Source organism: Anopheles cruzii, chromosome 3 (assembly GCF_943734635.1).
Source record: "Anopheles cruzii chromosome 3, idAnoCruzAS_RS32_06, whole genome shotgun sequence".
NCBI classification, from domain to species: Eukaryota; Metazoa; Arthropoda; class Insecta; order Diptera; family Culicidae; genus Anopheles; species Anopheles cruzii.
In genome coordinates this window covers 82553787-82567745 of record NC_069145.1, presented here as the reverse complement: position 1 = coordinate 82567745, position 13959 = coordinate 82553787, and the positions used below count along the sequence as shown (strand labels likewise).

The 13959-nt window shown below is 52.9% G+C and overlaps 1 protein-coding gene across 1 annotated transcript; it reads left to right on the top strand.

Moving 5' to 3' along the window:
• Positions 1-3212: 3212 nt before the first annotated feature.
• LOC128272155 (protein Wnt-6) lies at positions 3213-11049 on the top strand. Its single transcript, XM_053009910.1, has 4 exons — positions 3213-3274; positions 5888-6123; positions 9645-10237; positions 10305-11049. The coding sequence occupies exons 1-4, from the start codon at positions 3213-3215 to the stop codon at positions 10764-10766; spliced, it is 1353 nt and encodes a 450-aa protein (XP_052865870.1). The 3' UTR covers positions 10767-11049.
• Positions 11050-13959: the final 2910 nt, after the last annotated feature.

Below are 13959 nucleotides of genomic sequence, written 5' to 3'. Positions count from 1 at the left end.
CCATTAGGAAGAGATTGGACCAACTCATCGGTCGGTCGCCGATTAGGTAAGGGAACTTGATGTCCAGCGCCGACAAAAAGTCGAATAAATTAATGCTTTTGAGACAGCCATTCCCAGCGCAGTTTCGAACTTTACTAGATTCACATCGGACTAGAAGTGATCTGTGACCTTAGGGCATTACAACGCTCCGAGCGTTAAGAGTTGGTTCCCAAGTGAGGTAATAAGCCACCTCACACGGTGGCCGTGAAAATTGCGTTCCACGCTTCATTTTGTATGCATTTTCCGTTCCATTAGCTCATATGGTACACCCTCGGCGTTATGCAAATGAAACCTATCTATGGGCCATGCATCATCAACAAAAAAACTATAACTAAACCATCGAGAAGGAAATCTTGGCACCCTCTGGGCGATTCCCACCCGATTGTGTCTTGCATTGATTGCAAAATGGCCTCATTAGCGCAACACTATACTGTTGGCCCTCAAATACGGTTGGCTTTTCACACTTTGTTTAGTTGTGGCAAAGGCCACCATCTTTAGGCGGCGCGGGGGTCCATCATGCAGTGAAGGGGTGGCCAATATTTAGCAAGCATAAATTTCACACCACGAGCCAAAACAATAAATAAAAGCCCACAGGTGGGTTGGCGGACCCAGCCACACCTCCCCGGAACAATGGAGAGTGTGGAAATGCGAAGAGAAGAATGCAAAGGAAACGGGCTCCAGGCGACCGCGAGCAGACACACACCCGTGGTGGCAAACGGGGCCCAAAAGGAAGCCGGGTTCGGGCCGAACAAAAAGCTTAAGCAAAGCACAACGGGGGGAAAAACGCCTATCGGGAAAACAATCGAACCGGGTGCGAACGGAAGAGGCAAGCGAAGGTGGATGGGAACCCCCCCACGGGGTGGCTCGGAAAACTTAAGACAAATTAAGCAAAATGGCACCGGCCGAAGAAAAGCCACAACTGGATCAAGAGCATCGGGCGCGCGCACTCTTACATCATCTCGCACTGCGTTGCCGCTCGGTGTGTTGCATGAGCACAGACAGGGAAGTGCAAATCAAATCACTCTGCGCCGCGGTGTGGCCGCGCAGCAGCATCATAATCTTCATCTTCCTCTCATCACCACGAAACGAATCGAGCGCCCCAAACCCGGACCGGACCGGACGGAACACGAAACCAAAAAAAGAAGATGATGAATTTGTTTCCACTTTTTGCCGTACAAAACAATCGAAAAGCCCGGACGGAGCGGGTGAAGCGAAAATATGTAACAACAACATTGTGCGCGCGTTGGGATCCTCGGCCGCGCGGGTTGATCGTTTCTTTCCGCTCCACTGGAAAGCGATACTTTCCGCTACTTTCGAGTACTGTGCAGCGCGGCAGCATATCACAACAGCGGCCACCCCCCGGGCATTGATCTGTGATGATGGAGTTTTCCGATCGATCCGAGAGCCGACAGAGAGAGAGAGAGAGAGAGAGAGAGCATGGGGCGCCAATTATTATTATCGACCTGGCCGGCCGGTCGCGGCTCGTCGGTTAAAGATGAAAGGAAATCCGCGGGCGCGCGCAATAACCTTTTAAAATATATCATTTTGCAACGGTGTATGCGCGTCTCTGTGTGTGTGTGTGTGTGGGTTGTGGGTTGCGGTTTGAGCTTTTGGATGCGTTGTGTTCGCGCCCGTGTGTGTGTGTTTGTAGGGGTATATTTTTTAATTCTCTACCGTTTTCAGCCGCGTCGGAGCTGATGGTGCGGCTTTTAATTTCATTTCCTTACCGCCCGACCCCACCAAAAACCACCCACCAGGGACGGCACACACACACACACACGGGGTGTGTAGATCGTTTGAAGTGCGAAGATGGCGTTTTTTTTCGGCTCCTCCGGGTTGCTTTAATTTCCTTATATTTTTTATTATTTTTCGTCTTTTCGGCTCCTTCTTGCGCGCGTGCGTGTGTTTGTGGGGCTACGATGTGTGGCCGCGGGGGCCAGCATTCGCAACTCGGCAGCCCCCCCGTGTGTGTGTGTGTGTGTGTGTGCCGGATCGGTTGCTCGGTCCAAAGAAAACGGTGCTTTTGCCGCCAGTCGTTTGAACGTTCTATCGGCCCCGCGCGCGCGCACGTTGCCGGTCCGCGTCGAGTGATTTTGTGATTTTTTCCCCGCGTTGTTGTTTGTTCTCCCTCTCTCTCTCTCTCTCTCTGTGCTCTGCGCCGTGTACGTGTGCCACCAGCCGCTGTACGTGTGTCGGGGGCAACATTTGGAAGTTCTCTATCGATTTTGAATACGAGATTTTCGGGGACGACCAACCAGCCGACCGGCTGAACTCCTGGCAACAACAACTCCCCTATCAGGGACGCTGCCCTGTGCATACGGGTTCCGGGGTTCCGCTTGTGCAGTTGTATTTTGCGCTCCGGGAGTTGCGCAAGTTGCACACCTCTTTGCGTCGCGCAGTCGCATCGTGATCGGCCCCCGTTCCGACCTTCCGTGCGTGCGTGCGGTTCGTGCGTGTCCTCCCCAACGCTGGGGCCGGTGATGGTGTAGTTTGGGCAGTTCTCGTTCCGGTGGCAGTCGCTGCCGAGACACGAAGCCGATCGCCGGCTTCGACCCTGTGCTCCGGAACTTTTGCCGCGAAAATGGCTCACCCGACCCGAGAACCCACGACGGCCGTGGCCGCCGGTTCGGCGGAAAACTGGAGCACATCAGGTGTCAGGTGTCTGTGAAGTCAAGCGTGAGCTTATCCAGTTGGCCTCAGGCGAGGTTTTTGGCCCCCCCATTCGTAGCCGGCAGCCGGTTCTAAAACCGGGCAACAGAAGCAAATAAACATCTCGCCGTCGACTCGTCGAGTAGTGGTAGTGATGATGATGATGATCATGCCAAGAAGTTTTCCCAACTGCGCACCACCAACCAGTGCTGACGTTGACGACGGCCGCGACTGAACACAGCTCTCGTGCCGCGCGCGCACTCGTGAGAAACAATAGGATCGTGCCCGCTGTGAAACGATATGTGAAAGGCTCCCCGGGTGACTCCAAGGCCGAAGGTGACACGGGAAGGTGACGTGTGCTTATCGCTCAAACTCAACCCTCCGGACATCCGGTCCCGTGCGTCGACGTCGTGCGTCAATGGCGGCCCGGGACGAGTTTTAAGTGTGATTGTTTGTTTTGTTTCCACCCCCCTATTTCGAGAACCACACACACCGCAAAGGGCGGGCAACAGGAAGTTATCATTATGCGGCTGGTGGTGATAGTGATCTACTTGATACTGATAATGCCCATAACCGGCCTGTGGCGGTAAGTATCGCGCCTGGAGTGAACGATCCGTTTTCCATGGCAAAAAAGGTTATGAAAATCGATGTTCAGTTACTTATTCAAAGTGACGGTTAATGGTGAAATCAATACACGGCCCACCGACCTTTACACGGCCAACCGTGTGGCACCGTAGAAGATGCTACTAAAAAGTATCTCCCTCTAAGCAGCTCTCCCCTGTGCTGACCACAATATCGCCACGTCGCGTCGCGTCGCACCGCGTTTTACGATGCACACCTCCAGCATATTAGCGACGGAGACCCCATCGGCAAACCTCCCATTTGCGGTGGAATGCTTTCAGCTATACGCGCTCGTACCAACTCTGGTGATGTGGTGAGAAAATTGGTGATAAAAAATGGCGCTGTCAGAAAAGTGAAACGGCCACCACGGCACCACGTAGCGGCTACTTAGTAGCTCCACCGGTCGCGAGGATTTGCAAATCGCAGCTCATCCAACGGCAGAGTCGTGCATGGCCCGAAGGCTGCTTCTGGTCGGCCAACAGGCCGTCGTGCATTCAACACATTATCTTAATAATTTCATAATTAACCAGCGCGCGGCGCGGATCGTCCGTTTTTACTACCACTACTCGGCCCGGTAACTCATTAGACGTGCGATCGTCTTCGCTACAGTGTTGCAACGGCGTGACGAAAGAAAACGGAAGAAAACCCCAGACCCGGGACCCGCGACTGAAATGTCCATTGGCCGGCCGGACGGCTGGGCAGCCATTAAATCGCATCGCTTAATTACATTTACGCTTTTAAAAACGATTATAAATATTATAAACCGCCCCTCATTATATCATTAGCGATGATGTTGTGATAAGCGGCCGCAACCGGGTACCGGATGGCCCCTGGGGGTGGAGGACGAACGGACCATGCAAGATGATACGGTGCGACGGACGCTTCTGGATGATCGGTAGCCGAGTGGAGTAACCGATCTACTTACGCCATCGCCGCTCTGCATCGTAGGCCAACCCGAGAACTAGGGATGCAAATCAACCGCACCGTCGGAGCTATCACGTCATATCGCAAGTTTACACTTCGGCCTGTCGGCCGGACGGACGGACGTGGATGCCCGGCGTTCGCGTCGTGGCGATCCGGCTCACAAGATGGTCCGGCTGATAAGGAATATCGCGATTTGATGAGTGTTACCGTGGCCGTGGCCCTGGCTGGCTGGTGGCGTAACCGGAGAACGGCGCAAGATGAACGTTCAGACAGGATCTCGCCGGCAGGCGCATAAGAAATTCGCTGCACGCCACACACCCGGCCACGGAAGGGGTCACGCTTTACATGCCGGCCCCCGTGAGAGAGGCGTTTGCGCGACATCATACGCGACAACAGATCATACGCGCGTCGGCGTCCGGCGGCGGCTTATCTAAATCTTTACGAGTTTGAACCCGAAAACCTTCGAGCGTTTCGGAATTTTTCGGTTGCGTGGGAGCAGTGGGGGGAGGGGGGTATGTCAACGGAAACATTCCGCGCTGGTCCCGGGGCACGTTGAGCTGCGCCACTTGCGCGCGTCAACACCAGAATTCGTGTCTGCGCCGTGAGCGGTTTGGCGAAAGTTGAAGACAAGGAAGAAGAGGGACAAATCTCCCTCGCCGAAAATAAGAATTATGCAAATCACAACTCGCCACCAACCAGCGAGCCAGACCAATCCGAAGGGGATCAAACGGCCGGGGGGAACTCCGAATGGGAGATTATGTTTTCTTAATCTCCTCAAAACGCTTATCGTCGCGAGCCACTGACACACGCGCCGATAACGCATGACGCTAGGCCGCTTGCCGCCGGTGGGTTTAATGGAAAATTCCGATCCCGCTCCCCCCCCCCCCCCCCCCCGCCATTCCGCCATCGCTTTTGTCGCGGTGTGTGTTAACAGTTGATCTAATCGGTTACAACGACCGACCGTGAAAGGTGTTCAATTTTAAGTATTCCCATTCGCTTATTAAGACGCGCGCGACTTCGGGACGGCGCGTGGGAAAGAAAATGGCGGCCGATCAAGTGCACCGGTATCGAGCGGTGTCCTTTTGCGGAGCCGAACCATTTACCACAATGAGCGCCATTTTGTGGATTGCATTTCCATCGACCGGAGGGGTTCCAAAAATGCGAACCTCAGCCAGCGATCGGGATGATCGTTGAAATTCGATACGATTTTCGAACCCCGTGTGTGTGTGTGTGTGTGTTAGGGGGTGCCGGACCGTGTCGGATCGATGGCCGGCCGGTGCGGCAGCGTAAAAGCGGAACGGTACGGAACCGATATCCTTGAGAACCGCTTGATGGGCAGCCAATCGCCGCGCAGACTGACGCAGCGAAGAGCACAAAAAAAAACCCGGCCCCAGACAGGAAGGAGGCCCTCGTCGGCTGGGGCTGGAGTTTTCCGATCCGACGGCGGCCATTTCCGAACCAATTTCCAGAACGATCCAGTGCGCGAGGTTCCGGGAACGTTTGCGCGGCGCTGCGTAGATCGATCACTGTTTACATACCGGACGTCATTGGGACGCGTTTCGACGAATGGTGGTTACAATGTTTACGTGGAACAATATTTACCCCATCACGATTAAGGTGAGGCCCATCACCCCCTGTCTCTCTGTCTCTGCAGTGCCGAAGGGAGCAACGTGCTGCTCGAACCGGAACGTGTGTGCGAGGCCAAGCACCGGAAGTCACGCCGGTTGTCGGGCCGGCTCGCGGACATCTGCAAGAACGACACGTCGCTGATGCACGTGATACACCGCGGCATCAGTCTCGGGTTCCGGGAGTGCGAGTCCCAATTCCGGCACAGCATGTGGAACTGCTCCTGGACCATCAAGCGCAGCATGCGCCGCGTGCTGGCCAAAGGTAAGTCGTCTTGGGTCTTCGGGTCTTCGGGTGAAATCGGGATAATTGACGAGGGCCCCGAATGCGAAGCCGAAAGGACAGAAGTCGTCGTCATCATCGTCGTCGTCGTCCTGCAGAGGCTTGTCGTGCAATTGAAAAATTTAAATCGAACGTAACGATATTGTCATCGCTATAAATTACATTCAATGCCGCGGCCGCGGCCCAAAAAGTGCAGCCCATTGTGCGGGGCGATTATCGGATCGGCCCGCTCGATCGGCCTGTCGCCTGTACTGTCGCGGTCCTGTCGAGGTCCTGTCGCTTGAATGGCTTGAGCTGACGTCTTCGCCGGGTCCCGCGCCATCGCAGACCCCATTTTCGGTGCGGATTTGTTGCGCGATCGGATCAATAAAACAAACAAACAAACGAACGAACGAACGAACTCGGACCCGGAATCCGGTGACTTTGCCCCGTTTTTTGTGTTTTTTGTTACATTAAACAGGGCTCCCAGAGAGTCTGAGATTTCCGACAGGCAGGAATGGGCCCTTTGGCAACCGGCAGCATTCCGGCTCCCTTTTTTTTTCTCCCGGCGGCTCCGGAAATTCGGGCTCCCCACATTCGAACAACTAAACTAAAGCTCAAATTATTGTCCCCCCAGCAGCGGCTTTCTTGGGGCAGCAGTTTTCGTTTCTTGCGATACTTTTCACCTTTTCGCACTGAACAACCTGACCTGTGTCGTTGCCGCCGTCGAAATCGTCCCGTCCCGGGTTTGCGTACCGTGCGAAAGGGACAGATTGATCATTATAATACACGACCGCGTGGCGTGTCACGTGTCACGGCAGCGGGCTTCGCCGGAGAGGATCCGCCTGACGGTTCAGTTTTATGGTCGGCCGGCGCAATTGGTCGTGCCCACGTCACGGAGGGCCGTACGCGACATTCGTTCCCCGTTGACAGGCACATGGGTCGCACACAGGCCGCTCTGGCATGGCCACTGACATAGGACGGGACGGGTAGCACGGTAAGAAGACAAGTAGGAAGGAAAGAACCGGAGGAAACATTCCGGAACGCGCGGAAAAGGGGCCACCAAACCGACGGTCGACCCCGTCGCCGGGACGACCCGTTTGAAGATAAACAATCTGATCGCAATTGTCACGATTACATCACTTTAATTCAATAAACATTAATTTTGAGTTTGACTCGCCATAAAGTTAATTTAAGTTATTCACAAATTGACAGGAAAATTGGCAGCAGCTGCCCGTTTGTTCTGGCCGACTGGTGGCCGGGACTCCGTTTTCGGCGATCTAATTTCCAGCGGGGGCCACTCCGCCGATCGCCAGCCACGATCGAGACGGATTACTGACGGTTGAATTGACTACCGTGCGTGGTCCGTGCGTCAGGTCTACCCTCGGCCCCTCCGTCGGCTATAATCCGGCTTCCGACTGACGACTACCGGTGATTTGATTTGGTTCTGCAGGAACCGAAAGCGATCGATGTAACGCGTGTTTTGTAAGCAAACACGACACCATCATTATCCATTTGCGGCCACCGGGCAGCCTGCCGCTGTCTGCTTCAATCATGTACGTGACCAAACATGTAGGCTAAACGGGTCTGTTACACACCCGCCACAGTAAAAAGGTTCCAGGGCGTTTACTCTGCGCGTGTGTGTGTTTGCGCGGTTTTTCTCGATCTGTCTTATCTCAGCATAAGATCGAAGCATATCGCCCGCGGCCGTAGCGGCCTTAGCGGCCGTAGATTGCCGCTCACTCACGGGACGTGATCATAATTCGTATGAACGTTGACGCCGGTGGAAATTAATTACGAAATCTATTAGATTCTTCGCGTGCTTCGCGCAAAACAAACAGACCCGCGGAATGGACCCGGCACGTCCAGTTCAATCAACCATTGGCCGTTGGCGCATTTGAAAGTATTTTAGAATGGCCTTTTAATTCCTCGGCCAGTGATGGACATTTTTCGCCGTTGATTACACACAGTCTATCAGTGCGGGATTAAATGGTGCCACGATCGATTGAAATGCCATTCCTTTCTCAGGAGAAAAAAGAAACGGAAAAGGAGTGACGATCGTTATTGCTCAATTGTTACGATTATGTCACACTCAAACGTCATGGCTCTTTTTGTCAGCGGATTGATGTCCTGATTGCCCGGGGGGTTATTTTAAAGTCCAAGGTTCAAAGGAGAGATTTTGAGTGATAATTTATTCACTAAATAGGTTTCGGTCAAAGTAAACCGACTTAACTAAACCAAGCAAATAGAAGATAGTAAATACTTTGACGATCGACCATGTGATAGTTTGACAGTCACCACACAACTTGAAAACGATCGCGGTGCAGAAAACTGATCGCAAAATGAGCACCGTGTTGAAGGTGTAGCCAGATTTATGAATGCTTCAGCCAAATATTTTATTCCCGATCTCAAGAATAAAAATAGGAACCACATAGATATCCATTCAGTATTAATCAGTTCAATATTAGGAAGTTACGTTAAGTTGAGCCGAAACATATGAACAATCAAATATATTCAAATATGCATTTATATTTGATGCATTAGATGCATAAAGTTTTTGTATTTATTAATTTATTGCTTTGTTTATTTGTTATCGGAAGATGACCAACGGACATGATGATGCCTAGTTGACTTATAAGCTTACAATTACACTAAAAAATAAGATCGATCATTCCTCGATCGATTAGCAAATATACTCCTCAAATGCTGGACGGTTAACAACGCTTATATACAACGGATGGTTTATAAACATTGTTTTCGAATACATGAAAATCCGTTCGGCGTATGCTCAAAATGGCACAACGACTTGAGATGCTAAACATTGACTCAAAGGCAGCAAAATATGGCAGCGAGCAAATCGAGCAAACCGAGCTTCCCACACTCTGTCGAGCTTCACAGCTTCCGAAGGGCCGCGGCACGTTAATGGGAACCGAAGACATCAAAGCCGCGGCGCATCCGTTCCCCCGAAAGTGACGAATCAATCAACGGCGCCATAAACGTTGTCTATTTTGCGCAACTTTACGCCTTTTTCTCCCGCGGACCCAAATCATGTTGGTGGGCGCGTTTTGTGCGCGGAGGCCGTTAAACAGTGAGGTGCGGTGCCAACGGAATCACGGCAAATATTGGTCCTGGGCGTGATGTTGACACTCCGGACACACTTTGGCAGGCGTCACGAAAGCTGCTTAAAGTTTGGCAACCGATGCCTAACGCACATTTGGCGTATGTTTGCTTTGAGTGGCCACCGCAGCTGGGCTGTTTGGGCACCAATTAGCACCACCACCAACATCAGACCCAGCTCTCTAGCGAGCGATTTATGCAAATCAGACCGGTGGCCGGTTTCAGGCCAGCCGCGGGGCTGGTAATTGCCGCAATGAAACACGACCCATTACGCCCCTGGAACGATATTTGTTTTATCAATCGATCAGTCGATCGTTTTGCCGAACACGAGACCAGCCATATTACGATAGCGGTGCCGACATCACCACGGTATCTTATCTCCCTCTCCTTCTCTCTCTCTCTCTCAGATACCCGGGAGACGGCGTTCGTGCACGCGATCACGGCCGCCGGCATCACGTACGCGGTGACGAAGGCCTGCACGATGGGTGACCTGCTCGAGTGCTCCTGCACCCAGAAGCATGCCGCCCGGCCGGCGAAAGAAGGCGACGGAATTGGTCGCGCTGGTCGCGTTGGATTCCGACCTGCCCCAGGAGCTCCGCGTCGTCCGGGACAGGCTGCGTCCGGCAGTTCGAACGGAGGCCGTCCTGTGATGGCGCCCTACCAGCGCACAGGTAACCCGGCGTACAACACCCTGACACCGGTGGGCGACGTAGCCCGGAAGCAACCACCACCACGGCGCACCGGGCAGCGTATCCAGCGACATCTAGGGAAACCTGGAGCCAACCGGGAGGCGCCCGGTGCCGGTGCGGGGGGACAGGAACTGCCCGCCACCCTGACGCTCCTGGCCAGCGGACAGGAGGAGAAGTGGAAGTGGGGCGGTTGCGACGACAACGTCAACTTCGGGGTGCGCAAGTCGAAGGACTTCCTGGACGCGCGGCTGCGCAAGAAGAGCGACATCAAGACGCTGGTCCGTCTGCACAACAGCAACGCCGGAAGGCTGGTAAGTCCTTGCAGAGAGTCTGAGAAGTCCCACGTTCAGTTGGTTTATATTCCGTCCGGTTCCACAGGCCGTGAAGCAGTTTATGCGCATGGAGTGCAAGTGTCACGGGCTGTCCGGATCGTGCACGACCAAGACGTGCTGGATGAAGCTGCCACCGTTCGCGGAGGTCGGTGCCAGGCTGAAGGAGCACTTTGACGGGGCGACGAAGGTGATCGCCCGCAACGATGGCCACAGCTTCATGCCGGATGACGCCACGATCAAGCTGCCTACGCGCAAGGACCTGGTGTACACGGAGGACTCGGACGACTTCTGCGAGCCGAGCGCCAAGAGTGGGTCGCTCGGGACGCACGGGCGCGAGTGCAACATCAGCTCGAGCGGCATCGACGGCTGCAGCCTGATGTGCTGCAAGCGGGGCCAAACCCACAGCCAGGTGGAGGTCCGGCGCAACTGCAACTGCAGCTTCAAGTGGTGCTGCGAGGTGACCTGCAATACCTGCATCGACATCCAGGATGTCTACACTTGCAAGTGACGGATGGCGGAATCAAGTGTCAGAACGGTGAACGGTGAGAGAGTGAGCTAGAAGAAGGAAACGTCAAAGACTGATCCGTGATCCAGGTGTGACGGGATGGGATGGGATGTGTGTGGGGCCAGTGGGGAACCTGTGCGGGGTTCGTCTGTACATACGAGCGCGCCGGCCGAGCGCGGGGCAGCTCGCTAATGCTTTCTTTCCATGTGATCTGTGTGGTGACCAACGCACCAACGTAAACCGAATATGATATTTATTGCTAAGTGCTAATAAGCGAGTGGCTCCGGCGAGAGGCGAGAGTGATGCGCGAGGTGCGCGGTGTGTAGAGATTGGGCGAACAAAATCGTTGCAAATAAAGTGAGCGCGTCGAGAAAGAAACTTGGTCGAATGTGTCCCATTCTTCGTCCCAAATGTCCCGAAACCCGCGAGCAGCAGAACAGCATACCAGGCTGTTCAATAAGTTTTGCGGTTCGATAAGAAAAACACATTTTTATGGTTTGAAATACACTTTATTATTCAGTGCCATGGTCTCTCTGAACATCAATACACTTGTTCCAATGAGATTCCAATTTATGAATTTGAAGAAAAGCGATTTTCGACGGGTGCATTTTTGTAGGTCCGGAAACAGATGGAAGTCGCTAGGCGCTTAATCTAATAAATACGCTGAATGCTTCAACCATTCGAACTTCTATTCATGAATTTTTTCCATTGTCTAAATGCTCTTCTGACACAATCCTGTGTTGTCCGGATAAAAAAGGACTCTTTTTCCTTCAGCTGATCTAAAGGGTTGCCATAATATTCAGAATCATTTCCGCTTTATCATTTCGAAAACACTCGAAATATTGTTTTGTTTTACTGTGCTTTTCTGGGATGTCTTTCACGTGGATTGTCTTCAAGGCTTGTACGATCACATTTGAATTCAGCAAGCCATCGTTTTACTGTATTAATTGCAGCACGGACGATGGACGTGCCGTCTAATCCCGGACATCCGATGCTGGCTGCACCGGAAGTATGGGGGTATAAACCCCTCCCTAACTCAGTTCTTGACTGGGCATGGGTACTTCCGGGAGTATCTCCATCGGATAGGGAGAGCTCGGTCGCCGCAATGTCCGACCTGCGAGGGCCATGTGGAGACACCGGAGCACGTCCTGTTTGCGTGCCCTCGGTTTGACGACGCTCGGGAGCAAATTTATTTATTTATTAGCAAAAATTTGACAATGGGCAATTGAGCCTAGTTGACAAAAGGAAAAAAAAAATCTAGCTAACCTAAACAAAGCCCTAGCTAGCCTAACTCTAGCCTGCAGCGTAGGATCGGAGATGGACTCACGGTGGAGAATATGGTCCATCGCATGTGCGCGAATAAGGATGCGTTCGACGGAGTGAGCGCGTGCGTTGCAGCCATCACAGCAAAACTGCTCGGTGATTGGCGACGAGAGCAACAGCAGCCGGCGGCGCAGACGTTAGCGGCGTCCACCGCATCTGCCGACCGGGAGTGAGGGCAAACAGCACAAGAGTGCTCCTTTTTTGTTTAAATGGCAGACGAGGACTATCCCTGGTCCCCCCTTCCGAAGTAAAACCGGTGACGGTAGTTCTGGAAGGGGTAGGATGGAGAACCAAGTAGGCTTTAGTGGGTAGGACCTCGGCACCGAGGGAGAGTCCCACACTCCGTGCGAAAATGTGGTTTCCTACTTGTAAAATAAAAAAAAAAATAAAAAATTAAAAAAAAACTGTATTAATTGCAGGTGATGAGTCCTTATACACTTTCGACATTCGATCTTAAATTTCCTTTGCTTTTAAACCTTCCAAAAATAAAAATTCAATCTACAATCTACTTTCAAAACGATACATGATTTTTCCATTGTAACTCTTCGATACTAAATCGCTTGTAAACAAAGAATGGATTGACGGATTGAATTGAAACTTCACATACGTTCATATGAAGAGTGTACCAACATTACAAAATCAATTGAGGCTGGCAGCAGCGCCCTCTGTTATTGAAGCGCAAAGCTTATTGATCAACCCAGTAAAATAAACATAAGGAAAGAGAGCGAAGAACGGGGCGTTTGTCTCCGCGAACCCAGTCTCGGTCGGCCCGGGTCCGGTGACCGCAATTTCGGACACTAAAGTTATCCCTCCCGAAGTCCGAACGCGCCTGTTGCGCAATTAACTCGTCGCCCTTCGCGAGAAACGTGCTCTGGCACCGTGGCCCTGCCCATTACGGAACGACGACCGCCCGAATTTCGCCCGAAATTGATCGCATTAATCGTTTCACCTGTTTCAGTCCTCCACATCCCCCCATATGCTTCTGTTAGAGGGAGGTAATTCCAGGCCCAATCCCAGGTCGGTGAATCGGAACGATCATCTCCTTCCCGGGGTTTCGGGGGTTCCAGTGATGGGAAAACCCCCGAACCCGGGCGAAAATTAACAAATCATCATCCGATATCTTAATTTCCATATTATTTGATTCCTCCCCGCGTCGGGGCCGCAACTCCCCCTGGTTTGGCCACCGGAACGCCCTGCGGCGCGGGCTCCCATAAATGGCCTAATGGAGTTGTCAGGGTACGGCTCTATTTATTGAAACTGTTACCTTATGACAGTTTTACAATTTGATGAATACAAATATTTTAGGATCCCGATCCCCGGTGTCGATCACGTCGTCGCTCGTCGGTTGCCGTGTCCGTACTGGTGGTGCCGTGGTGGTGCCCTTTCGAATCGCTACCCGGTCGCTAAGATGACAGGGCACAACGGCGGATCCGCTGTAGCCCTGCCCCGGGGCACCTACGGAAGATCAATGCTGATGACGGTGCTTATGATGGTGATGATGATAAATTACATCGATCCATTTTCGTAACCTCTCTCGCGCGCGCGCGCGCGCCTAGGGAGTTCGTGTGTGACCGCAGAGGACTCGCTCGCCAGTCGCTCGCCAGTCATGATGGTCGCCACCACGCTTTCGCCCTTTCCCTGAGTTGTGGGCTCTCTCTCTCGCTCTCTCTGTCTGTCGTCCGTCTACTGCAAGAAGAATGCATCGACTCCTGACAGGCTGTGACGGGCGATACCGGGCAGTGCGGGCCGATCGGTCCTGGCGAGCCCTTGCGAGCCCTCGCTGCCATTCTACAATGAAGTCAAAATGTTTTCATTTTCAATCCAGCAGACTCCAGCCAGCGGAGCGACAGCCGGGGTCGTACCCGTGCCTACA